Raw genomic sequence first — 26,092 nt, forward strand, 5'->3', positions numbered from 1 at the left:
TTTTTCAGGTCATGAGGAAATAGTCACAATGGAGAAAGCTGCTCTGACAGTTTAAAGCTGTGGCTTGTCTTTGGAGAAGACCTGATTCCTGTAGCGTTTGCAGCGAGATTTATGTGTCTTTTATGAATAGCAGGGAAGATGTTGACTGTCCAAGCTATTTTTTTACTCTGTCATTTCATCCTCAGAAGTCAATTTTCTTAGGTGAATAGCTAACCTTAGTGTCTCATTCAGAGCCCCCCTGCCTTTTGTCTTACGATAGCTCTCCTTAAAGCTCCTTTCACATCCTGGTTCCTTAGGCTATAGATCAGGGGGTTGAGCATGGGTGTGATCACGGTGTAGAACACCGCAATGATCTTACCCCCGGCCCTGGAGGACTTCGGCTGGGGCCTCATGTACATGAAGATGGCAGTTCCATAGAACAAGGCCACCACGGTGAGGTGGGCGGCACAGGTGGACAGCGCCTTGCGCCTCCCCGAGGCCGAGCGCATCCTGAGAACCGACAGGAGGATCCGGGCATAGGAAACAACAATGAGGAGAAAAGGAGTGAAGACAATGACGACACTGAAGATGAAAACAACCATCTCAGTGAGCGAGGTGTCCGTGCAAGCCAACCTCAGGACAGAGGGCACCTCACAGAAAAAGTGATTCAAGACATTGGGCCCACAGTAGGGCAAACTCAAAGTGAGGACGTTGATAATCATGGAGCTCAGGAAGCTACTGGACCAAGAAACGGCCGCCAGTTGGACACAGGTGTTTCGATCCATAATGACAGTGTAATGAAGAGGTTGACAAATGGCTACGTATCTGTCATAAGCCATGACACCCAGGAGGACGCATTCAATCATGCCGAAGGAGAGGGAGAAGTACATCTGGGCAGCGCAGCTGGAGAAGGGGATGGTCTTCTTTTTCCCCAGCATGTTGGACAGCATTTGCGGGACATTGGTGGACGTGTAGCAGACATCCAGAAAGGCCAAGTTAGTGAGGAAGAAGTACATGGGGCTTCGGAGATGAGGGTCCAGCTGGGTAAGAGTGATGAGAAGGACATTTCCAGCCACCGTTATTAAATAGAAGGACAAGAACATGACAGAAAGTATGAGCTGCACCTTGGGCTCTGATGAGAGCCCCAGGAACACAAATTCAGTCACGGTGAGGTTTGTTTTTATCGTATCCATTTTTCAGGTCACCTGCTTCTTACACAGCCATCCACTCACCTGAAGACAAAATCCGATGCCCTAAATGTCACCGTGTTGGACATTTAAGACGCAGGTGAGAGCACAAAGAAGGCTTGGTCTGAGATTGTCTCCCGAGTATGTGAGTTATACCACACATGGAAAGCTCTCCTTCTGCTTTTAGGTGGAATATTCTATCGATGAGATTAAGAATTTAAAACTCAGACGACTAGGGATAAGCAGATATTCTCAGTTTTCCTTTAAGGGAATGCTTCTTCGTCTTTTCCAAGCCCTATCTGCTCTTCAAAGCCTTACTCAGGCCTTACCTCTCAAGAAGACCCACACCTGTCTTCGTCCTACGCCGGCGACAGGGCAGCTGGACGCGGCTGTCAGTGACAAGCCCTGCAGGGCGCTGCTTCGTGCCCGCTCACCCGCCCCTGGGCAAAGGTGGGCACCCCAGCCTGTGCTGCTTCGGCATCGCCCTGGCGCAGCCGCTCAGAGATCAGGCAGCCTCATGCCCTGAAGAGCAAAGACGGTGCACGCTAGCGACCAAACCGGGCACGGGGCACACTCATTGCCACGTCTCCCATCCTCACCACTTCTGTACTTCGGGGTCTCGGATAGTTTCACAAAATGAGAATAATGATAGAACCAATTTTGTGTGAGGATTTTAAAGGATTATAGTAAATAATGTGTATGCATAACTAAGACAATGTTTACATGTAGAAATCAATCTACAAATATAAACCATCTATCGTCAATAGCCCTAAAAACATACAGTGGCGCCACATCTATCTGGAATTCACTTCACTAATAATAACCATTTCAGAGATGAATGTATAATAATATTATATGTTAAGTCATATTATATATTAACATATCATATATTAATAAGTTAAATCCAGACAAGTTAAAGTCACTAGGTCTATTCACTGAGAGCTCCCCCAGCCCTGTGCATTTTGACTCTCAGTTCACACACCGAGTTAGTACATTTGGTTAACTGGCTTCCAGTCTGGAGCAGGTTAAAATCAGGGATTTAGGAAGAGATGAAATGAGAAGAAGTCCTGGAGGGAGGCACATACAATAGCAAGAAGAAGCTGCCAACCATTCACCCACTCAGGTGTTCATTCTTTTCCTTCTTTCTTCCTTCCTTTCTTCCTCTCAGAAATATCTTTTTGATAATCCAGCATGGACCAGGTGCCTGGCACACCCTAGAAAACACAACAGGCATTGTCTGTACTCTCCGGAGCTTACGTTCCAGGGAAAGGCGCGCTGAAGAACAAACTGACACCTGAGGGAGTGAGGACAGTTACCAAGAAGACGTTTAAGAACCAAGCAGCTGCGTGTCATGAAAATGATCACTTTATGCAAAACATTCTTTTTCAAATAATATTGATTCCTATGTAATACGTGTGAGAGGGCTTTCTTATATTTTTATTTAAATCATGGCTTTTCAAATCAAATAATTCAGTAAACTGGCAAACTAAATTATGTAAAGCATGAAGTCCAGAGATGAAGAAGGATGGGTCTGGAAAAAGAAGAGAGAGACTCAGTCACAGTCCTGCTTTCATCAAAGCAGGAAGAAAGGAGTGAGCAGGAGAGGTTACAGAGTTCCCTTCCCGGTCCTCCAAACAGCGTATAGAAAGTTCTGCGGCAAAGAAGAAATGTGTTGGTGATTTTTAGGAGTGATTATAATGACAACCAGTGGCATCTACACTGAGTTTCTCAGATGACACAATCAGATCACAGGACTAGTGGCACAATGCATGGGATCTACTGTTGGAGGGCTCCAGTAACATGCCTGGCCCACCACTCCGAGGCCTGGCACAGTTCACACCACCAGCCTGTGCCTAACTCCCCTCAGCTGTAGGATGGGGACAAGAGTGGCATCCTCTTAGAGATGATGGACAAGGAACATGAGACAATACATGCCAAGTACCCAAAACAGTTAGACAAATGCAGTAAAGGCTCAATATAGCTTCATTATGGTCATTACGACCATAATGTGAGCCTCATTGGAGGATCTTTGCTAAGTGAAGAACAGGAATTACTGGCACTCCTCACCCCCCAGATGACAAAGAAACTAAGTCTTTAAGATAGCAAACAACTTGTCCAAAATCACATAATTACTGAATAAATACGTAAGCACCGCAACACACATGTATGTGTGTGTATATATATATATAAAACCACACCAAAAATAATAGCCTTGGTTCCATAGACATGATGTATATGTAGACTTGTGTTCACACAAAGAGGCACAAATATTGTGGTTCAGCATCTAAACACTGTTTATATTTTGAAGACTCAATAAAATGAGATAGTCCCTTAGTCCCTCTTAATGGACAGTTAGCTCGAAGAGCATTTTTAGCCCCTTAATGGCTGTAACTACTGAAAACCATCTAGAACCCATTCATTGACAGTTTCTCAGGATATAAAGCATTCTTTTCCCTGCTGAACACACAGATTTGCATTCCCATCATAAGGTCAAGAGAAATAAAGGCAATTTTGTAAATAAGTACAATACTCATAGTATGAAGTAAACTCACCAAATAAACATGCAGTTGCAAAAGCCCTTGATGCTTTGTAATCACCTATAGATTCTATACTGACACCTCAATCAAGAAAGCAATTCCCTGGTCAACAGTACACCTTCCGCTTCACCTCACAGGCAAAGGCTACGGTTAGTCTTTAACTTCTTCCAGCTTATCTGCCTGGAAAGCTCCTATTCAGTTTTTTAAATATGAAATTCTCCCTAATTTCATTCATCCTGACAGAGTGAGTTCATTAGAGTCTCCTCTGCTGAGCCACTTCCATTCTTTGAACATATTCTATCATTTTATATCTGTTAGTCTATCTCTTCAGTTGACTTGGGGTTTCTAGTGATCCTGTCATGTTTGTTTAAGTTTCTCCTATCCCTAGCACATAATAAACACTATTCAATGTTGATAAAATTCAAATAAACTCTTCTTCTTTCTACTTTTCTTAAGTCCTGAACTCAGATTAAAAATAAATGCATCCTAATAGTAGTTATGACGTTAGTCAAAGTATATACCAAGGAAATTCATTTTCTCCTTAATAGTTTTTTTTATCTGAACAACACTGTCTAATGCTCAAAAAGAGAACCATCTAATTCAGTTTTCTTTTTAAATGAAAATAGAATAAGACAGTTGATGTGACTTGATGCCAAGAAGGTACCATGTGTGCTAACTTACACCTTGCTGGAGGTCGGGTTATTTTGACATCATATAGACACAGCATATTAAGCATTTTATGCCTTAAGTGGATTAACAGCTCATCTTTTGGTTCTACATATCACAGGAAGAAATCTAAAATATATTTTACACCAACTACAAAAGGCTTATGTTCTTCATAAACTCAAAATGTTCAAAAGCAGACTCTTTAATCTTTGTGGTTTAAACCACTTGCATAACTGAATGCATAATTTTTGCAATGTGTAATTAGATTGTTTATTAAGTTGGTGGGTAGATTTGATAGACAGCAATAATATTGTTGGCCTTTGGTAATACCTCATTTCCAGGGATAATTTTGCAAGGCACTATAATGTAGGAGTAAAAACATGAACTCTGGTCAAGGACAACCTGAATATGAATTCTGATCCCACCACTTATCTGCTGAATCACTTGGGTAAGTTTCTAAACTTCACTAAATTTCATATTTCTCTGTAAGTACAACTATATTAGTGCTTAATTCATAGGGTTACCTTTGATGATTACATTAGAAAGTACAACTAGAAGTTTTAGCACAGTATGTGATGCATAGTATAGCTAACAAAATTATATATATTATGTAAACTCCAGATTTACTCAGTTTACTTGTGTTCTAAGAGTAGAACTACAAAGACATTTAGAGCCTGCATAAACTCATACAATTTCTGTGTGTATTTACTATTTATGAAAAATTTGCAATATTTTTAATTGGTTATCACTTTATTGATCAACAAAATTAATTGTTACAAAATCAATTTAAGGACTAAGAATTTCAAGGATTAAGAAAATAAAAATGGCATCATAATTCTGTTTCCCACCTAGTTAAGGAAGAACATTAGGAAAGGCCACCAGGAAGTTCATAAATATTTTTCTAATGACTCCGTCACTGAGTTATGAAAAGATGCTAGAAAAGGAATGATCATGTTTTCAATGAAAACACCACTTACAGTTATTACAAATTACTGCAGGTGATAGTTTACCATTTAGTGTGACTTAGTTTTACAAATCCTCTTGAACAGGCCATTGGGGTCTGGTTTTGACAAAGCTCGGAGGAGGAGGGAAATTGGAAAGCGGGGGCCCCTGGAAGGCCTCGCGCTAAGGGAGGGCCAGCCCGCATCAGCCAGAATGCCGCGGTGGGAAACACCACAGAAAAGTGAACAAGCTGCCCCCCCCCCCCGCAGCGAGGAAAGCTTTCTCTACAGAAAACAAAAAATCACCAAAAACCAAAAAGCAATTAGTTCCTGCCTATTCCACTTCTCCATTGTCTGACAAGCATTTTTAGATACTTTGCTGGTAGTAAATTGTATCTTCACAATTGTATCCAAAATATACTCATTTTAAAGATGAGAAAATTGATGACCAGGCTTTACAGCTTTCTCAACATGGGAATATTTAGCAGAGCCATAATTTGTACTAGAGTCTGCCCAATTCCAAAACACCCTTAAATTAAATAAGTGATGATTTTATTGAACTATTACTATTATTATTATTTATTTCTCAATAGGCAATTGCAAACATAAGCATAGCAGAAGAAAACATACCCTAAGGCCATAAGCGGTGGGTAGAAATCACCTGCTTCATACCTGTCCCTCACCACGTACTCATGCAAACGATTACCACTCAAAACCAAAACAGACGCGACATCCATGTGCAGGAAAACCCGATTCCGTGGAGATAAGATAAATCTTCAGTAATGATAACCACAAATAAAACACTGCTATAATCCATCTCGGCCCTTTTATAGGTTAAAAATAAAGATAATGAATGTATACACAGTGAAGTCTCTAAGCGTCTGAGTTTCCCCATTTCAGGACCTTAGGCTGAACTTTGGATTCTTGAGGGATAATACCCCAGACCAGTAATTAAATTTTAATGATTTGTTCTGAGGGGTCCCTGGCTGCTGTTCCTCTCTCCTCTCCCCCGTGCATGAGCCTAAGGCCCTGGGGACTGGGCATGTGAGGTGGCGTGAGAGCCGCCAGGCTGCGCGGCGCTTCCTCCCGGCCTCCAGCATCGCCCGAGCCCACGCCCGGCGCCCTCCTCATCGCTGCCCTGGGGACCTTCTCCGCGTGCCCCTCCACCCGAGCTCTGTCATTGACACTAGGCTCCATCTCTACACCTACCCTCGCCCAAGTCCCAGCTGCTCCCTTGAGAGGGCCAAGGTGGTATCTGCATTTTATACTGTGCTGTTCCCCAGGTGGCGTCCCATGACCCACAGTCTGAGGAATAAAGACGGGAAAGAGGCTTTGGAAAAACTCTTCAGGTTCACATCAGCCAAAGTTTAAACTGACATACATTTTTTAAATTAGTGCTCAAAGAAAATGAACTGCTTTTGGGGAAGGTTGGAACACTGGATTAAAAAAAATAAATTCTTTTTATATTCAAATGAATCCAATGAAAAAGATTTTGTGCATATTTGTTTGTTTTGCTTTAGTGATCAGATTATAATCTATACTATAAAATATAGATTCTATTAATATAGCTTTTTTAAGTAGCATGGTTTAGGGTAAAATAGGAGTGTGTAGATGACACCTGGGATCCCAAGGACTTAAATTTGACTTTAGTATCTCCCATCAGATGGACCCACATTTTTCCCTCGTGAATGTGAAGATGTTGTACCAATTTTGGAGCTTCGTGGAATACACCCCTACTCCTTATTGCCCAGGAGTTATGGAACTGTGTAAATGAAAGAATATGGAATATTAAAAATATTGTGATGAAAAGATAGAGGGCAGTGATGTGCTATTTAATGAATGCAGAGGAAAAGAAAGCTCAGAAACCTCAGTGCCAGTTCAAATGGTGAAGAGGCCACAACTATCTGTCCTAAAGTTTTAATTTAAATGCCTTCTATCCATGTGCTTGTTACAACAATAGCTCTAATCTTTCAATAACAAAGTTCTAACTCCTGAGGCTCAACCTACTCGTCTGTCATGTTTAACTAAAAACCATTAATTTGCAGTGCTGTCGCAAAGAGTGTTGAAAAAATATATCCACTAAATCTTCCATGTAGTAAATGTGAAGCTGTAAGTTTTTTATTCTTAACCCAGTGAATTAAAAAAGACATTTGATTTGGAATAGAGTGTGGCTTCTGATTGTTGGTTGGTTTGTTTCAGCTTAGCTCCCCTTATTGTTATTTTGTTTGTGGGGAATATGTGTTGGTATGAAATGAGGGAGAGAATGGCAGGGTACCCATTCTCTTTTTCAGGATAATGCACTGTCCTAGCGACATATTTCTCCATGGATTTAGAAAGGTATTTTGTTGTTGTATTTTTATTTTTATTTTTTTGTAATCTAAACAATTCTTAAACATTTTGCCTAATATTAACTTGATGTACAAGACACAGAGTTTACAAAGATATTTTCTATGTACTCAATTAGAGCTTTATGAAAGACTATGGAGGGAATGCCTTACTAAAAATAAATATTTATAAAATCTTAAGTAAATTTCCAGCAGTTTAACTTTTCCAAATCTTTTCTCCACACAATAAATTGTGCCGAGCCTCAAAGTCTGTGTGCTGAAAACTACCCAATTCCTCTCTTCTCTTTCTAACACCTCACAAAGATCATCAAAAAGATAAATTTCATGAAAATCTAGTACTGCTGAGAAGCAAAATACAATATTGTGGGACATCAAACAACCCAATATTATAGGTCTAAAATAGTTTAATAACAACAAAATAATATAAACAATTAAAGAGTGGCTTGATCGCTGTTTCACTGTTTTGAGTATAACTTTTATTTACTTGAAATATTACAGTGTTTACCAACATGCCATGCAATGAGGGCTTTCTTCAAAAAGATAACATTCATCTCTGTGGCCTTATGGTCCGTGTTGCTTTCCAGAAGGCCTCTTTGACATCTTTGTTTCTCAGGCTATAGATGATAGGGTTGAGCAATGGGTTTACCACAGTGTAGAACAGGGCAGCCACTTTGTCTTTCTCCAGAGAGTAGGTGGAGCTTGGCCTTGAATACATGAAGAGCAAGGATCCATAGAAGAACATGACCGAGAGGAGGTGCGAAGCGCAGGTGGAGAAGGCCTTGCGCCGTCCAGAGGCCGAGCGGATCCTCAGAATAGCAAGAAGGATGTTGAAATAGGAAATCAGGATGGTGAGAATGCTGGAGAGGACTGTGAAGCCCACCACACCCAGGAGGACTTTTTCGTAGACTTGGGTGTCTGTACAAGACATTTTTACCAATGGTGGTGCATCACAGAAGAAGTGGTCAATGATATTTTTACCACAAAAACTCAGGCGGAAAGTGTTGGCCGTGTGGGCTATGGCGTTTAAGAATCCTCCTGTGTAAGAGGCAGCAACCAGTCCAGCACACAGGGAGCTGGACATGGCGCCGGAATAAAGTAATGGGTTACAGATGGCCATGTGGCGGTCATACGCCATGGCGGCCAGGAGATAGCACTCCGTGTAGGCTACAACACAGGAGAAGAACAGCTGGGCTCCACACCCAGCCAAGGAAATGCGTTTATCCTCCGAGACACAACTGGCCAGGATTTGGGGAGTGTACACAGAGGTGTACCAAAAATCCAAAAAAGACAGATTGCCGATGAAAAAGTACATAGGTGTGTGCAGGCGGGAATCAATACGAATTAAGATAACCAGGGTCACGTTCCCTGACAAGGTTATTAAGTAGAGGATCAGAAACAGTACAAATAGAATCGGCTGCCACTGGGGGTTTGCCGACAAGCCCACCAAGACGAACTCAGTCAGGATGGTGAAGTTCCCCACTTTCATGTCCACAGAGAAGAAAGCCTGATGAAGACTCAGGGGGAAACTATTTAGTGATTTTTCTATCAAAAAAAAAATAAACAAAGATATCAATTAAGTCAACAGTTACTAGGAAGCTTATGGACTTGTATCCGTGACTCTTTATAATAATAGAACTTCAGTCTGTGACTTCAGAAGGCCACAGGAGCTAGTGTGAGAATATAATTTTGAAATTAAGGCTTTCACTTATTAATTGTTCAATGCCAGGCAAGTCCCTCAGTCTCACCAAACAAGTGAGAAAAATGAAGCCCCCTGACAGGCTGTCTGATTGGGTAAAGAAGATATGCATGAAAACACCCAGCCCAATGTTGGGTACATAGTGAGCTCTCAAAATTTCAGTACCCTTCATATGTAGTTGAGAATTTAGTGTCATGCATTGTGCTGATTCTTATACGAATACCAATATACATACTACTTCTGCCACAATTAATACAAGCATATGTCTCACTACATTCCAGGTAGTATTCTAAGTCTCAGTCTTAACCCATTTAAGCCTTTCTACGAGTTTATAAGGTAAGTATTATAATGATCTTCATGGAAGTTAAGAGACAATGTCAATGTCAGAGAGATGGTCAACAGCAGAGCTGGTATTTGAACCCAGAATTGTCTTTATCAAGAATATATGCTTTCGCCCAGCAGGGTGTGGCTCAGCGGTTGAGCATCGACCTAGGATCCAGGAGATCATGGCTCGATTCCAGGTCAGGGCACATGCCCGGGTTGCGGGCTGCAGCCGATCAATGATTCTCTCATCGTTGATGTTTCTCTCTCTCTCTCCCTCTCCCTTCCTCTCTCTGAAATCAATAAAGATGTAGTTTTTTAAAAAAAGAATATATGCTTTCAAATGTTAAGCTAGGTGTGTCTTTTATAGGTGAATTGTTTCTCTCCTGCTCTCCTAGTTAAGGAAATGCTATAACTCTCTGACAACCTGAATTTCTTTGCTTATTGAAAAGAGCTTTAAAGTTTCTTTTTTAAAGAATGATTTTCCCCACTTTCTCTTGTTGATGTTAGATTTATATACATAGTTGAGGTACTTTTTGATATAGTGAATACTGATCATTAGGAAGAAGCCAATTTTTGGTGTCAAGTATTCTTTGAAAACCATGAACCCTTTGATGTTTATATCTGAAAGCTTCAAAGCTCTCAGAGAGCAGCTAAAAGGAAGTACCAAATTAAAACATACAGAATTAGGGCTGATTCTCTGGTAGTTGGCAGACTTTATCCTAGCTAAGCAGGCATCGGGAGAAAGCTAAACCAAATAGTGTGGTGAAGGCCTGTGGCAGGGTTGGGTGCAGGCTAGAAGGGGTCAGTGGGGGGAAAAAGGGGGGCATCTATAATTCTTTCAACAATAAAGATAATTTTTTTAAAAAAGAGCCTTGTGATTTAGTTTGCTGCTAAAAACATTTACCATTGAGCTAAACCAGATGAGTTTGAACTAGAATGCAAATGCAAGTTTTCTACCTCAAGGTCTACTGTTCCTGCCTGTTAGGAAGTGAGGTGTCTTAATCTTGAAATATCAGGTGTCCTAATCTTTCAGGTAGAGCCAATGATGTTCAAAGATGACTTGATTGTTGACACTGTGGCTCAGCTTGGAATCATGAAGATCATTTTATTTCTCTAATTATTAGTATAAGTGGATCTCTTCTCATTAACACACAAAGGACAGATGTTTTCATCCTACACCCAGTGTCCCATAAACCAGCTTTAACTTACTTTTATAAATCTCTCTCTCACTGCTTGTCTTCATCCACTTAGGACTTAGACCAAACTAAATTGCTCCTAAATTGCTCACATGATTGATTTCCTAAAAATAATCTCACACATCCTGAGAGTTTCACATTTGTACTACTATGCTGGTGTTCATTTGTATACTATGTATATTTTTTTCTTAATCTGCTCAAGCTTGAGTAGAATTATCTTGGCAGGAATTTATGGTATTATATTTATAATGTATAAAATGGTGGGTTTTCCACCATTTCAATAGTTAATATTAACCCTCTCTGCTGTCTTATCACTTGTCTACACAATGAAAATATCACCTATTCTCATGCAATTCGACAAAGGAGTGGGTGGCTAGGAAATGCAAAGTTCATTGCCTTGGACCAAGGGGTCCAGTGATGGGGACAGAGCCTGTCGCTATCTATCACCTGTGTGATTTTAAGTCACCTGTCATCTCTGGAACACAGATTCACCCACATGAAAAATTTGTTGATTCTCTTAAGAACCCACTTTCTATGATTCCAATTTGTTAATGTTCTTTAGAATTCATCATAAAAATAAGAACAGGTGACCTTCCTCTTCAACAATACAGGTGGTAGAACCATTTAACAAACCTTATATATACACTTATCTTTGGATGCACAGGGCATTAGCATCATGTTTGTTGAAATGAGAGATGAAATTTACCAAAGACAACAGCATTCTTTTTTTTACTCTAAGATATGCATACTCTTTATTGTTTTCCTAAAAATCAATCCTGTGAGCTAGCTTGTTTATATTCTCTAACTACTGTGCTCTTTAGTTTTCTTATCCAAGAATTTCACAGCTCTTAAATTTTTGGAATCAAATCATGGACATCTTTGAGAACCAGACAAAAGCAATGATGCTTCTGCCCAATATCCAAAACTGCTTATATATAAGGATAAACAAACAGAATTTTAGAGGGTTGACAAATTCCCAGAAATCTACCGATGGATTAGGGGGTTATAATTCTTAATTACAAATTCTGCACTAGCCCAGTTGGTGTGGCTCAGTGGTTGAGCATCGACCTAGGAGCCAAGAGATCACGGTTCCATTCCCGGTCAGGGCACATGCCCCGGTTTCGGGCTCGATCCCCAGTGGGGGACGTGCAGGAGGCAGCCGATCAATGACTCTCTCATCATTGACATTTCTATCTCTCTCTCTCTCCCTCTACCTTCCTCTCTCTGAAATCAATCAAAAATTAATTAATTAAAAATTATGCACTAAAATATGCCTCAGTTTCTCTTCAGTGCTAACAGCATATAATTTTAAGAGTAATAAATGCTTCAAACTGCATGTTTAAAGCTGTATTCCTAATCTTCACTCCCAAGAATTTATCTGTCTGCTCATTTTTCATATCATTTAATAAATTCTACTCTTCCAGTATCTCAAATCACAAATGACGAATCAGCCTACTCTTTCTCTCTTACCTCCTCTCAGTCTTCCAAGAAATCCTTGTGTCCCTACATTCAAAACGTATCCTGAATCTGAGTAGTTCTTATCACCTCTTCTGCCACCGCCCTGGTCCAAACCACCACCATGTTTTGCCCAAAATATTTCAATATTCCTCTAATGCCTGCACACTGGTCTCTCTACAGTCTATTTTCAACAGATCAGTTAGTACTATCCTTTTTTAAAATGGCAGTTGGTGACCCTTTTGTACTTAAAACAACCTTAACATACAACAAATTTATTCTGTTAAAGCCAAATTCCCATACAATGACCTAAAAGTCCTCCATGAACAGACCCTCCATTACCTGCAGGTCTTTATCCCCTAAGATTCCCTGTATTTTAAATAACACGCCGGCTTCTCATCAACAGACCTCATCCTTCACATTCTGTTAAGACTCAGTTCCATTTCCCCAAGACTTATTAAGATTATTGTCTGTTTTCTCCCCACTAGACTGAAACAAAATGGGTAAGATTTTTCCGTTTTTGTTTACTGCTGTATCCCAGCATATAGAAGTTCCTAGAAACTAATTAGCACTTAAATAGTCCTAGAGTGAATAAGTGGGTAATTATCTTTACGTCTTGAAGCTGTTTTTCCTTTCAGTATTGAGTAGAAGTATTGTCTACTTCTAACCTAGCTCAAATTAATCGGGACAAACTCACTCTCACATGGTCTTCCCAGGCTCAGTGAACTATTTCACTAAAAGGAATGAAGGGTAAATAAAGCGAGGACTCATATCCATCAAACCCATAACCATCAAGCTGGCCTAAAATCCACCTTGGATTTGAAATTAAATGTGAATGTGAAATAAATAAAAGTCAGAGCCAATCATGCCAAAGCATCCCATGCAGCACTGCTTCTCAAATTTTGTGTTTCCCCATAGAAACTCTGTTCCCTGACCCCTTCACTGGGGCAGTAAAAATTCTGTGGAAGATATTGTCCCTCTAGCACCTGAAAATGAGAACCAAGATGTGAAAGTCTGCTCTAGTAGTCTGGGCAGCTCAGAGTGCCGCAGTCCCTGGAGTCTAAAAGCAGGCCACGTTTTCTATCCTAGTATTTGCCCCTTTGTGTAAGTGAATATAAGATAACTCGGCATAACTACCAGACTAAATTTTGAGTTCCAAATAGAACTACATATATTATTGGTGGAATCCTATTTAGAGATTGGGTGTCTATCTGTGTCTGTGTGTGGTTGGCATAATGATCTTTTGAGAGCCATGCCAGACTCTGTACCCCTCTTCTAATGACAGCTGAGGCCACAGAGAGTCCAAACCACTTGACTGCACCTGATCCCAGTTGCTTACCCTCGAGCAGGAAGGACACTCCTGGAAGTGATATTCCCTTGCCTCTCCTCTGATATTCTAGCATGCTTTTTTTGGACCTGATCTATGTATTTCCTTAATAGTCCTTTGGGACTCCTTCTATCCAGTACCTCAGAAATATTTATCTCAGTCTCCAAAGATTTAATTAGAGTTTATTTGGAGTATGAGGATGATATATTAATTTGCACATGATGAAATGAGGAGTATTTTATTAAAAGTTTACTCTCTTAATGGCTCTGAGTCACAATATAATTGTAATGTGTGTGATAATAGAAACTCTAAATTATATTAATTAGACTTTTCTAGAAATTATCACATGGCTCCAAATTTTTTTCCTCACCATATGATTTTCTATGTGCCCAGGCTACTCCTCCTTGTCTCATTCATCAAGAAACTCCTACCAATCCCTGATGATATGGGTGGAATTTTAAACCACCCCCCAATTCCTATGTTGACGCCTGACCCCCAGTAACTTGGAATGTGACTGTACTTGGAGATAGGGCCTTTACAGATATGATTAATTTAAAATGACTTGGTTAGGGTAAGCCCTACTCCAATCTGATTGGTGTCTTTATAAAAAAAAAAAGGAAATGAAATGAAAATTTCGACACACAAAGAGATACCAGGGATGTTCGTACACAGAGAAAAGACCATGTGAGGAGACAGCAAAAGGGTCCCCATCTGCTGCAAAGGTCAGAAGCCTCAGAACAATCAACCCTGATGGCACCCTGACTTTGGCTTTTTAGCCTTCAAAACTATGAGAAAATAAATTTTGTTTCAGCCACTCAATCTGTGTTATTTTGTTATGACAGCTCCAGCAAATGAATATACTTGGTTACCAGCACTAAGACTTTTTATGTTGGTACAACTTCATGTTCTATACGTTAAATGACTACTGAAATAAGAAATTGTGATCCAGCACAATGAAATCTTTTCTCACTTTTATTAATTCATGCATAAAACCAAACAAGCAGAGAAATACAAGTATCCAGAGAACCTTCGTTGTTATCAATCATTGCTTTACCTAGCAGAGAATTTTGTTGTTTTTTCCAAGATGTGGAAATCCTACCCAGCAGAGAGTTTCACTCTCAATCTTGGATATAAAGCTTTTTGACATGTATCTATCACTCTACTCATTCTCTGTTTCTCTGTACATTTCCATTTCTGGCTCTTTCATACAGCTGCTATACTTTTGCCCTTGATTTTTTTAACTGTTGGGGAAAATACTTTTATGGGAAGCTCAGTGAACTAAGATATTTGTTCTTTCGTACATCTATTACCAGAGAATTTTGTATCATGGGAAGCAATGAGAATCAGAAAAGAAAAAAAATAAATAAACTTGTTTCTAAGGGAATTTCACAGTAGAAATTTTACTTATGAACTTATGAACTCCTGCCTCTCTCTTCCAACAAAGAAGGCAAGAACCTTTGGAGCCAGAAGCTATGGGTTTGCATTCCTGTTTTGTTTTTATTGCCTATGAACTACATGATTCAAAGCAAATCATGTACCCCATCTAATCCTGGCAATGGTTCCACAACCAATTCAATTATTCCCATATATAGATGAAAATACTTACATAGAGGCAGCTTATAAACTCTGAAGTGAACATTTAAATTTTCCCCCTCTTTTAACCTTCACAGAATCACAGTAATTTCATGGACCCTCTTTTAAGCCAACAAGCATAGCAGATTTTCCAAATGCACCAGCCTCACTTATTTTAAAAACACATTCAAATGACAAAAATGCAGACAGGTGTTTCCACATTATCCAACGGTTTTGTTGTTCGTTTTATTTTATTTTTGAAAGTATAGCTGATAAGAATGACAAAGAGATAACCTGTAAAATAAAATATAAAGTATTTTTGTTTAAGAACACTTTGCTCTGGCCACCATTATTTTTTTCCTCACCCAAGGATATGATCATTGATTTGAGAGAGAGAGAGAGAGAGAGAGAGAGAGAGAGAGAGAGAGAGAAGAGAGAGAGAGAGAGAGAGATGTAGATCAGTTGCCTCCTGTATGTGCCCTAAACGGGATCAAACCCCAAACCTAGGTATGTGCCCTGACTAGGAATCAAACCTGCAACTTTTGCCATATGGGGCGACGCTCTAACCAACTGAGCCACCCAGCCAGGGTGCTCTGTCTACTCTTCTCCTGAGAGCATCTTTAGCATCTTTATTTCTTAAGCTGTAGATCAAAGGATTCAACATTGGAATCACCACAGTATAGAAAACCGACGCCACTTTCTCCCTTCCAGGGCATAGCTAGTCCTTGGCCGGGAGTAAATGAAAAGAACTGAACCATAGCACAAGGTGACAGCTGTCAGGCGAGAGGCACTGAGCCCTAGTACAAGGGGACAGCTGTCAGGCGAGAGGCACTGAGCCCTAGTACAAGGGGACAGCTGTCAGGCGAGAGGCACTGAGCCCTAGTACAAGGGGACAGCTGTCAGGCGAGAGGCACTGAGCCCTAGTACAAGGGGACAGCTGTCAGGCGAGAGGCACTGAGCCCTAGTACAAGGGGACAGCTGTCAGGCGAGAGGCACTGAGCCCTAGTACAAGGGGACAGCTGTCAGGAGAGGCGAGTGGAGAAGGCCTGGAGCGGCCTGGGGCGGAGCGGGCCCTCGGAAGGCGCGGTGCTGGAGAGGGAGGAGCGAGCATAAGCACGCCGGGAGTAAGGGCGTTGGAGGTGAGTATAAATAGAGCATAACCTGGTAGCTCTCCCTCCGTCGCAGGCCAGCTTCACAAGGGGGGGCAGATCACAGAAGAAATCGTCGATTATATTGTCCCCACAGAAGCTCAGGGTAAATGTCTCACTGGTAATGATGGCCGAGTTCAGAAAGCCACCAAGGTAGGAAGCTGCAGCAAGACTGGTACGTGACTTTGAGGACATCGCCTGGGAATAAGGCGGGGGGGTGGAGATGGCCACGTGGCGGTCATAGGCGTGGCAGCCAACGGGTAACATTCACTATAGGCCAGGCCGGCCCAGAAGAACTGAGCCGGGCAGCCAGCAAAGGAGAGGCTTTTGTCTTCAGAGATGCAGGTCATAAGGATTTGGGGGTTGTAGACAGAGGAATACCAGAGATCCAGGAATGCAAGGTTTCCAGTGAAGAAATACCTGGGTGTGTGGAGCCGAGGATCAGCACAGGTCAGAGAGACCAGGGTGCTGCTCCCTGAGAGACTGACAACAAAAATGAGGGGGAAGGTGAAGAACAGCACTGTGACCTTAAGTCAGCTGGGAACCCTAAGAGTATGAATCCTTTCACTTCGGTGGAGTTTTTCTCCTCCATGGATTTGGGTTTCTATGGTCCCTTTCTGTGAAGAGATGAATAAACATGGCATGAATTAAGATAGGTATAAACTTCCCCATCGACGGCCGTTTCAGCGCATCGGAAAACCCAACTGATGCACATGTGTTATCCATTGCGAGACGCTTATGCTGGACTGGGCATCATTCCTGTTGGAAGACTGAGAAATCCTTCTGTGCTGACTTAAGAGGTCAGTTCTCATGAAGACAGCATAGGATGTGTCGCCTTATCTTCTTTATCTAATTGTTCCTTCTTCTTAATAAGGGTGGTTTGTGTTCTTGTCTTCTGTTTGCATGTAGGGTGATTGGGGACCATGTGGAAGAAATTTTAAAAAGGGAGTTAGAAAGGATGTGCTGAGTTCTCTTCAGGTCTTTAAATCCTTTTGTCTTTTTCCAGAGAATTCCATGAAGAACATTTTTATTATTCTAATGATATTATTGTGGAGTGTCCTTGGAAGTTAGTTTTACTGTGAATTCTTTGAATGTGATTATATTTTATCCAACTTTTTATTCACAAAACCAAGAATACGGGTTTTCAAAAATAGAAAATGTGTAATTTGAATAAAAGAATAGATTTCCTTAGATAATAGGAATTTGAGACCATAGCTATCTGTCTGACTCTCAAATATATTCTGAAAGGAATTACAAATAGTCATCAATTGATAATTGTGCTCACAATGTGTTTGAATTTCCTATAGCAGCGATTTTCAACTGGTGTGCTGCAATAATTTTTAAAACATGCAATATCTGACTAGTTAGTCAGGGGCACTGACCTCTTTCCCCTTAGACTGTCAAATTTAAAAATGACAACAGCCAACACAACAATAGCCATCTGGTATGAATTAATCAAAATTATATGTATTTTTTGTCAGATCAACAAAAAATCTATTTTTGGTGTGCAGCAGAATTTTATTTTATTTCATTTTAAATATATCTTTATTGATTTCAGAGAGAGGAAGGGAGAGAGAGAGAGAAACATCAATGATGAGAGAGTCATTGATCGGCTGCCTCCTGCCCGCCCCCGACTGGGGATCAAGCCCACAACCCGGGCATGTGCCCTGACCGGGAATCGAACAGCGATCTCCTGGATCCTAGGTCGACGCTCAACCACTGAGCCACGCCCAGCCCGGCAGAGTTTTAGTAATTAGTTTATGTGCCGTGAGATGAAGAAGGTTGAAAATTGCTGCCCTGTAGAATCAAGAGCAAAAAACAAACGAACAAAGAAACAACTAAGCGGCCAAATTGGATGATTTGGGGGCATATGGCAGGCTGAGTAACGGCCCATGAAGACATCCAAGCTCTAATTCCTGAAGCCTGCGAATGTCACTCTACATGGAGGAAGAGTTATTAAAGTGAAGAGTCTTGAGGTGGGCGATTATGAGGGGGCGCCCTAAGTACCGTTACAAACACTACCCTCTGTGCGGGAGGCGCAGGCGGAGGAGGCAAGGGGACCGCGGCAGAGAGGAGTGGTCGCCACAAGGATGCCGACAGCCAGAAGCCAGACGAGCCATGGCATGGGTTCCCCAGCAGGGCCCCGGGGGCAGGGTGGCCCTGCCAATGCCTTACTTCTGTCTCAGTGATATGAAGTTTGGGCTTCTGACCTCCACAACTAGGAGAGAATACATTTTTGCTGTTTTTAGTCACCAAGTTTGTGGTAATCTATTAATACGGGAAGCTCTGGAGCTTGACCTCTAGCAGCCTTCTTGCGTTCAGAGGTAGAAGCTGGCAGCGGGACTGTTGCCAGCAATGGGAGAAGCACCATCTCTTCTGGTCTGTGTTACAACCCAGTACACACCCCAGTAAAAAGTGGCTAAATTATGATGGTCAGGGCTCTGAACTGGCCGGAGATGTGATATTTCTGCTATTCAATCCAAGGCTTTCAAAATCTCTTCTGCTAGGGGGAAAAACTTAATCTTGGTCATTTACTTAGCTATGGACTTAAAACTGAGCTACAAAAATTTTAAAAATATCTCTTGGAACTGTATCTGTTTGATGGTAAGAATCTATAATTTTCATCTTTACCATAAATATTACTGCTAGAGTCATACTCAAAGTAGATTCTCCGTCATAAGCAGAGGACCGGCATGAGCGGCATTTCTGTTCCCTTAGTGTTGCCTGACTGCCCGCTGCTCGCTGCTAAGGTTGTTTTAATGAAGCTTATTCCTGGAACCAGCTTAGGAGCAAGAATCAAGGGCACTGGGTTCTGGTCTGGGTTGGCTGCTGCCAATTTTAAATAAACCTTAATTTTCAAATTCTATTTTCTCATCTACCTTTCTCAGCTCAGTGGGACTTTTAAAGCTCATGGATATGCGACAGCACTTTAAAAACTAAAAGTGAAAACTATGTAGTGGCTTCTCTATGGATCTTCATCTCTGTCGTCTGTCCTTCGCATGCGGCATTTGCTGTACCTCGCAAGGATTTCCAGTTATACCTAAGCTGAGTCGGTGTATCCTCGTGCAGAAGCTTCCCCTTCTTTAACATGAGGCTCTCCCTTGAGCTGGGAAATTGCAGGGCTTGTTTGCAAAATTACAATTTGGAAATTGCAAGAGACATTTCTTCCCTAATCTCTCTTGCTTTCTTCTATGGTTATTAAAATATAAAATAAACATACATGTGAATACACATACATGAGAATATATATCAATGCTTTTACAAATAAAAAAGGGTCGAAGGTGGCTTACTATGAGTCATAAGACACAGGTAAATAGCGTAAACTAAAAAAATGTAAAGAGGAAAAGCAAGACCTGACATAAAATGAGGCGAGTATAAACCTGTGGCACACGGAGTCCTATGCACTGCTCTGTGCAGACCACACATTTGACTGAAAACTTTCTAGCAACCCATTTATACAATAACTAACATCCAAAAGACAAGCCACCATCCGAAAAAATTGGGCACCACATTACCATTCTTGATATTAACTTTGAAATCATTTCTCCCAAGTTTCCTTATAAAGAGAATGAGGGAAATTTAAGGCATAATAGATTGAATTGTAGTATTATATATGTAGACACAAAAGAGACTTTTTTGGAGCTACATTTACTTGTCATTAATTTGTAGACTTAAATTGGACTGCATGCCATGTTAGAGTCAAGAGGTGCTCAGACATCTCCCCGCCAAGCATCTTTCCTCCCTGTCTTCTCTACCTCCCTTCACCAGGAGGCCTCTTTAAGAGGCAGACAGCTCTGAGGGCGATCACCCAAAAGGTGCTCAGCCCTTAGGGACCTCTCAGTCCTCTCCAGGCTTAATGCACCTGCATCCCTATCATTCAGTTTGCTGTATTAATCAGATACTTCTTTAATTATATATTAATTATAAATGTGCAATGTAATCTCAAAGATATAGCTTTATCTCTATGATATATACGTAATTGCACTCCTCTTAAGGAGCTCCTCCCCCATGCACTGCCTAATATAGAAAGAGAAACACTTTTAAGTCATGAAAGTATTAGCATTTACTCTATGTTGGCCTACTATAAGGGCCAGTAAATTTCCTGTGTGATAACTCAAGAGGCAATGGCAGGGCACACACAGCTACAGAGGGTTTACAAGAAAAAAAACATCCATCAAGTACACATCTAATTGATTGTTTCACTGAAACAGAAAATAGAGCCTGAAGAAAAGATATTTTAGCTTCCTTCATGAAACATAATTACAGGAAAGAAAACTTTATCCTATTTCACAAAGTTAAATTGTGATACGGTTTTATTATACTAAGAATTGCTTTGTCTTTTGTTCATACTGTGATTTACTGACCTTTTCTCCTGGTTAATTAAACATAATATTTTCTTCATGAACATAAATTACCACTTCGTTTGAATTTCAACAAGTCCAGAATTTCTCACATTACCTTAGAATAAAAAGTGCCTTCTACTCACCCTAGAAAATCTTCTTTCAAATGCTAACAATACTTGTAGAACATACAAGCCTGAGCATCCCTTTGGGATATGCTGTAAAAAGCAAAGTGTACCTTTGTGTGCTACTCTGGTGCCAAGTGACAAATTATAAAGCTCAGTTATCTTTCTAGATGAAGTAGGGAGAAATTAATCATCATCAACATAATTGATCCAATTAACCTCTGAAGCCCCCTTTGCTTTGTGAGTTTCATATCTAGAGGTAAAAGAGAATTCAGCAGAAAGGAGTAACCAACATAATAGTCTTCATACAGTGGGCACTCAACAATTATTTGCAGTCAATAATAATAATAATAATACACAGAATTTTAGTTCTGAAACATATTGACTATCACTTAATAAAATGAGACATTTTACTCATTTACAAAGGAATTGAGAGACAGAATTTGAGAAATTGATATTGAGAGCAGCACCAAAGTCATGTGGTTAGAACAAACTTTTATGTCTACATCAGACCATGATTATATTTATTCATTCAAAATACATGTTATCAAGCAACTTTTAGGTACCCAGCATTGAGTTAGATGTTGAGGGAGATACAACTGTGCGGCAAGGTAAGGTATTAGGTGAGCTCTGTCATGGTTAAGAGGCAAACCTAGGGCAGAGATTGCCTGTGTGTGAATCCCAGGTCTACAGCTCACTAGTTGTGTGGCCAAGAGCAGTTCACTTAAACTCACTAAGCCCAGTTTTCCTATCTTTGAAATGGAAATAACTTGTCTTCTTCATGAAGTTGTTATGAAGATTACATGAGATAACATAATAAAATTGAAGAAATATCAGTGAAAAATTTTAAAAACAAAACAAACAAAAATAAAATAAAATACTGATAAATATATAGTGCCTGCCTTTGTGGAACTTATGACCTCATAGGAAAGGTCACCAAATAATAATATAAATTTATACTTACAAATTATGAATAGCGTATAGAGTCATAATAACAGGTGTTATGCGATTGTATACAACACCTGACATAGTGTGGGACCTTAAGGGAGATTTATCTGAGGGGGTTATATTTGACCTGAAGGATAATAAAAAAAATTTCACTAGGCAAAGTGGGTGATAAAGGTGGAGGTGGCAGGTTGCCGGGAGGGTAAAAAGAACAGCGTTGCAGGTTCTAGGAAGGGCAGAGGTCTGAGTTGAGGAAAAGCAGTATGGATTCCAGGAAGCGAAGGAAGTTCAGAGATGTCAGTATCTTTTCAGTCTCTATCCTCAATACACCTCTTTGCTTCCAGGTCCAAGAGAGAGTTACATCCAAGCATAACCCAGATGGGGGGGGGGGTGTAGGGACGGCTCTGGGAGGACACATGGACACCCCTGAGGAGTGGTGGGACTGTGCTAATTGTCACAGGCAGGTTCTATAGAGAGTGCTAAGAAAGGACATAAGGGAGTTTTATAAAGCAGATAAACCAAGAAATAACATCAACTGAGGCCTATAATTAGTACAACTGAAATATAAGACCATAGTTTACATACTGCAAAAGAAGAAATCAGAGAATTTCGAGAGAGAGAAATGCTGGTGTAGATCAATTATTACTGTACAACCTACTCAGCCATCAGCTAAATGTGAGGTTCTCAAATCTCTTGATCTCAGCAGCCTTTTACACTCTTAAAAAGATTGGAGACCCCCAAAGAGATTTTTTTATGCGGGTTATAGCTATCAATATTTACCATTCAGAAATAAAAACTGAGAAATTTTAAATGTTTTTCTTGATTCATTTAAAATAATAATAAGCCCATTACATGTTAACCTAAATAATAGATTAATAAATACAGACAAGTTTATTTCAATTCCAAAAAATATATAGTGAGGAGTGACAGTTTTCTATTTTTGCAATTTTTAAAAATATCTAGCTTATACAAGACTGTTGAATTCTTACAAGTGTTTCTAAATTCAATGCACTGAGATATCTTGTTTTGATTGAAGTATATGAAGAAAACTCAGCCTTAAACAGATATGCAGTTAGAAAAGGGAAGACTACTTAGTCTTCAGATAATTCTGATTCTCTTTTTTGATAATATAACAAAACACTAGTATTTTTAAGTTAATTTCAATGTGAAATATAAAGCCAGTATCTGTAATATCTTGTACTGTTATGAAAATATTGAGATTATGGACTCCATGAAAGTGTCTCAAGAACCCCCAAAGTTCCCGAGACTATACTCTGAAAACCAATGCTATAAACATATCCCTTGAAAGCACCCAAAGGACATGTTTTAATCAAGCACAAGGACTTGCATTAGTGAGATCACTGAAAATCTCTGACACTGTCCTCATGAGTCTGGAGATGTTGGATGGGAGAAGATGTCTGAGTATCCCTTGACTCTAACAAGGCATGCAGTCAGTTTTAAGTCTAAATGAATCTGTCATAAATACATTTGATGACAAGTCATATTTTGGGCTTTAGAATGCAAGAGATAATAAAGGACATTTTTTCCCCCAAGCCTCAATGACTATCCAGTCATCTGGTTAGGATAAGCTCATCTCTAAGGCCCCTATAAGTAGAAAGCATGCTATGATTGTGTGAGTACTCATTGATCAATTGCTTACTTGCAGAGATTGTGCATTATACAAAATCCAGTAAAAAATAGCTCATAACACTTTGTATGTAGAAAGTGCTCAAAAGTTTAGAAAATTTATTTCTGTGTCTAACCAGTAAACAGACTGTGACTTTCAGAGAAGGCTTATTCATCAAGTTTGCTAAATTCATTTTGGGAAAATGGGTGAACCTAAGAGTTCCTTAAGATTCTGAGGACATTTATATAACAATTTGGCCAAGACATTATAATGCCATCTAGGAAAGCCAACCCATTTCCTCAGTGAAACTCTACCGTTTTTATGTTTTTATTCCAACGTCAATAGATAAAAATAGATCAAGAAACATAATATAGAATTAGGCAGCATTAGAGGAGCTCAGACCAGGACTGCCCAGTGCTCACCATGCCCAGGAGTCATAACCATCGAGTTGGGTTATGTGTGTGTGCTCCCTTGTGATGTTACAAATCCACAGACCTTCCTAGAAACAGGGAGATCTGGATGAAGAACCTAAATATAACCACAATGTCTGCCGGTACTGACTGGAAAATGAACTTTGTTTAGAATGCACTACCATATGCACAACCAAGCCCCCACCCAGAGAAGGTTAGGTAATCCTCTGAACATCTACCAGAAAAGTTTAACCCTAAGAAAATATAAGCTTTACCCCTTCTATTAGAAGCTCTTTCAGGTGTAAACTGCATTAGAATGAGCACAAGTCTCTTCATCACTATAAATGGGCCCTGGGGCCACCCCCTCTGTCAGAGTTGAACACAGATCCATCTTCAGTCCCTGAGATATATGTAGTTCTTTGTGTTAAGGTAAGCCCAAAAATGGTGTTTACAGCCAGGAATTTCATTCCACTGCTGAGGTTAAACATGAGATCCCACATCATTTTTTTTACAGATTCCTACTGATGGGAGCTAGATGTGAGTGTAAAAAGCAATGCACTTTAAAATTCCAATACCAAGAAGTCAGCAGGAAGAGAAAACATTAGCAGAATGATAAAAAAAATTAATAACTGAAATTGAATAAAGCTTTTTGTAAAATAATTGGACTTTGAGGTGTCCAAGAGAAGCAAAAATAAATGGACTGTGAGTTTGAACTGTAAGATTGGTATGCTGCATAGAAAAGATCACATACAGGGCTTAATGAATCTACAATAATTGACTAAGCGAATGAATAATTGGGTAGATGAATAAAGAAAGGAATGTAAACCAGCCCCCAAACACTTGCAAGGGCCTAGAATCTTAGAAATCCACACAGTTAGTCTGTCCGTTTAGAGTCCTCCCCAATCTCCTTTCTCAATAAGAATTCAGGCCCAACAAGTCTTCCCCTTGGCAACAGCCCTGTGGATGGCGTCTTTCACCTCCTTGTTCCTCAAACTGTAGATAAGCGGGTTCAACATGGGGATCACTGCTGTGTAAAACACTGACACCACTTTATTGAGATCCAGGGAGAAGCTTGCACTAGGTTGTACATAAATAGAGAAAAGAGTACCGTACAGGATGGACACGGCTGTCAGGTGAGAGGAGCAGGTGGAGAAGGCTTTGCGCCTCCCATGGGCAGAGCGGATCTTCAGGATGGCGACGATGATGTAAACGTAGGAGACCAAGATAGTCAAGCCACTGAGGACCCCCACAGCTCCTGCCACAACAAAGACTACCAACTTAGTGAGCTCGGTGTCCGCACATACAAGTGAAAACAGGGGGAACACATCACAGAAGAAATGATTGATGACATTGGGGCCACAAAAAGGGAGACGAAATGTGTTTGTTGTGTGAGTCATGGTGTTCATGAACCCGATGACATAGGGGCCAACCACCAGCTGGATACAGAGTCCCTGGGACATGGCAATGAAGTACAATAATGGGTTGCGGATGGCTACATAGCGGTCATAGGCCATGGACGCCAAGAGGAAACACTCTACTGCCACGAAGAACCCAAAGAACCACTGCTGCAGAGCACAGCCCAAGAAAGAGATGACTTTCCTCTTCACAAAGAAGTCATTGAGCATCTTGGGGCTCACTACCGAGGAGAAGCAGATGTCCACAAAGGACAAGTGGCTCAGAAAAAAGTACATAGGTGTGTGAAGGTGGGAATTGATCCGTATCAGAATGATCATGCCCAAGTTTCCTGTTAGGTTGATGATGTAGAAGCTCAGAAAGAGCAAGAAGAGAAAGACCTGCAGCTGGGGGTTGTAATTCAAACCCGTGAAAATGAACTCGGTGACCCTTGTGTAGTTTTCATTGGCCATTGACTGGTTGTGGTTTCCACTAGAAGAGCAGAGGAGTCACAGCAGGCTTGGTAAACCTATCTTCAAATCTGGGACACAGCGAAAATACACTAGAAACTGAAAGAGTGTTAGAAATGATATGACTTAGTTACACGCTGCAGCTGGGAATACAAAATGAAACACGAGCAAAACATCAGACCTGCAGCTATAATATTTAAGGCTCTAGAATCCATCAATACACAGATGAAAAAATGGAAGCCTAGAGATAGGAGCAGCTGGATCAAGGTCCTCTCAGTTCACTAACTGAGCACGGTTGGTTCCAGAATAGACACCTACTGACTCCCACTTATGTGACCTTTACCTGAGTTCACCAGGTGGCCACACATCTGGCGAAATGATGCGGGAGAGTGGAAGTGAAACAAGCTGGA

At 40.5% G+C, this 26,092-nt stretch overlaps 3 protein-coding genes across 3 annotated transcripts in view; all 3 read right to left on the minus strand.

Annotated features, from left to right (window-relative positions):
- Nucleotides 1–227: 227 nt before the first annotated feature.
- The window catches only part of LOC308565581 (uncharacterized protein), a gene marked incomplete at both ends in the record, with an annotated part of 35,761 nt that continues 9,896 nt past the window's right edge, over nucleotides 228–26,092 (minus strand). The window contains one exon of the mRNA XM_081154896.1: nucleotides 228–1,176. Within this exon, the coding sequence (XP_081011022.1) occupies nucleotides 228–1,176 (949 nt within the window). The remainder of the gene's footprint in view (nucleotides 1,177–26,092) is intronic.
- LOC308565769 (olfactory receptor 9G4) lies at nucleotides 8,203–9,141 on the minus strand (the record flags this gene model as incomplete). Its single annotated transcript, XM_081155372.1, has 1 exon — nucleotides 8,203–9,141. One exon carries the CDS (start codon nucleotides 9,139–9,141, stop codon nucleotides 8,203–8,205), a length of 939 nt encoding a protein of 312 aa, XP_081011498.1.
- Nucleotides 24,744–25,685, minus strand: LOC308565764 (olfactory receptor 5G9-like; the record flags this gene model as incomplete). Its single annotated transcript, XM_081155366.1, has 1 exon — nucleotides 24,744–25,685. One exon carries the CDS (start codon nucleotides 25,683–25,685, stop codon nucleotides 24,744–24,746), a length of 942 nt encoding a protein of 313 aa, XP_081011492.1.

The sequence above is a fragment of the Miniopterus schreibersii genome, assembly GCF_964146895.1.
Source record: "Miniopterus schreibersii genome assembly, chromosome: 12".
Classification (NCBI taxonomy): Eukaryota; Metazoa; Chordata; class Mammalia; order Chiroptera; family Miniopteridae; genus Miniopterus; species Miniopterus schreibersii.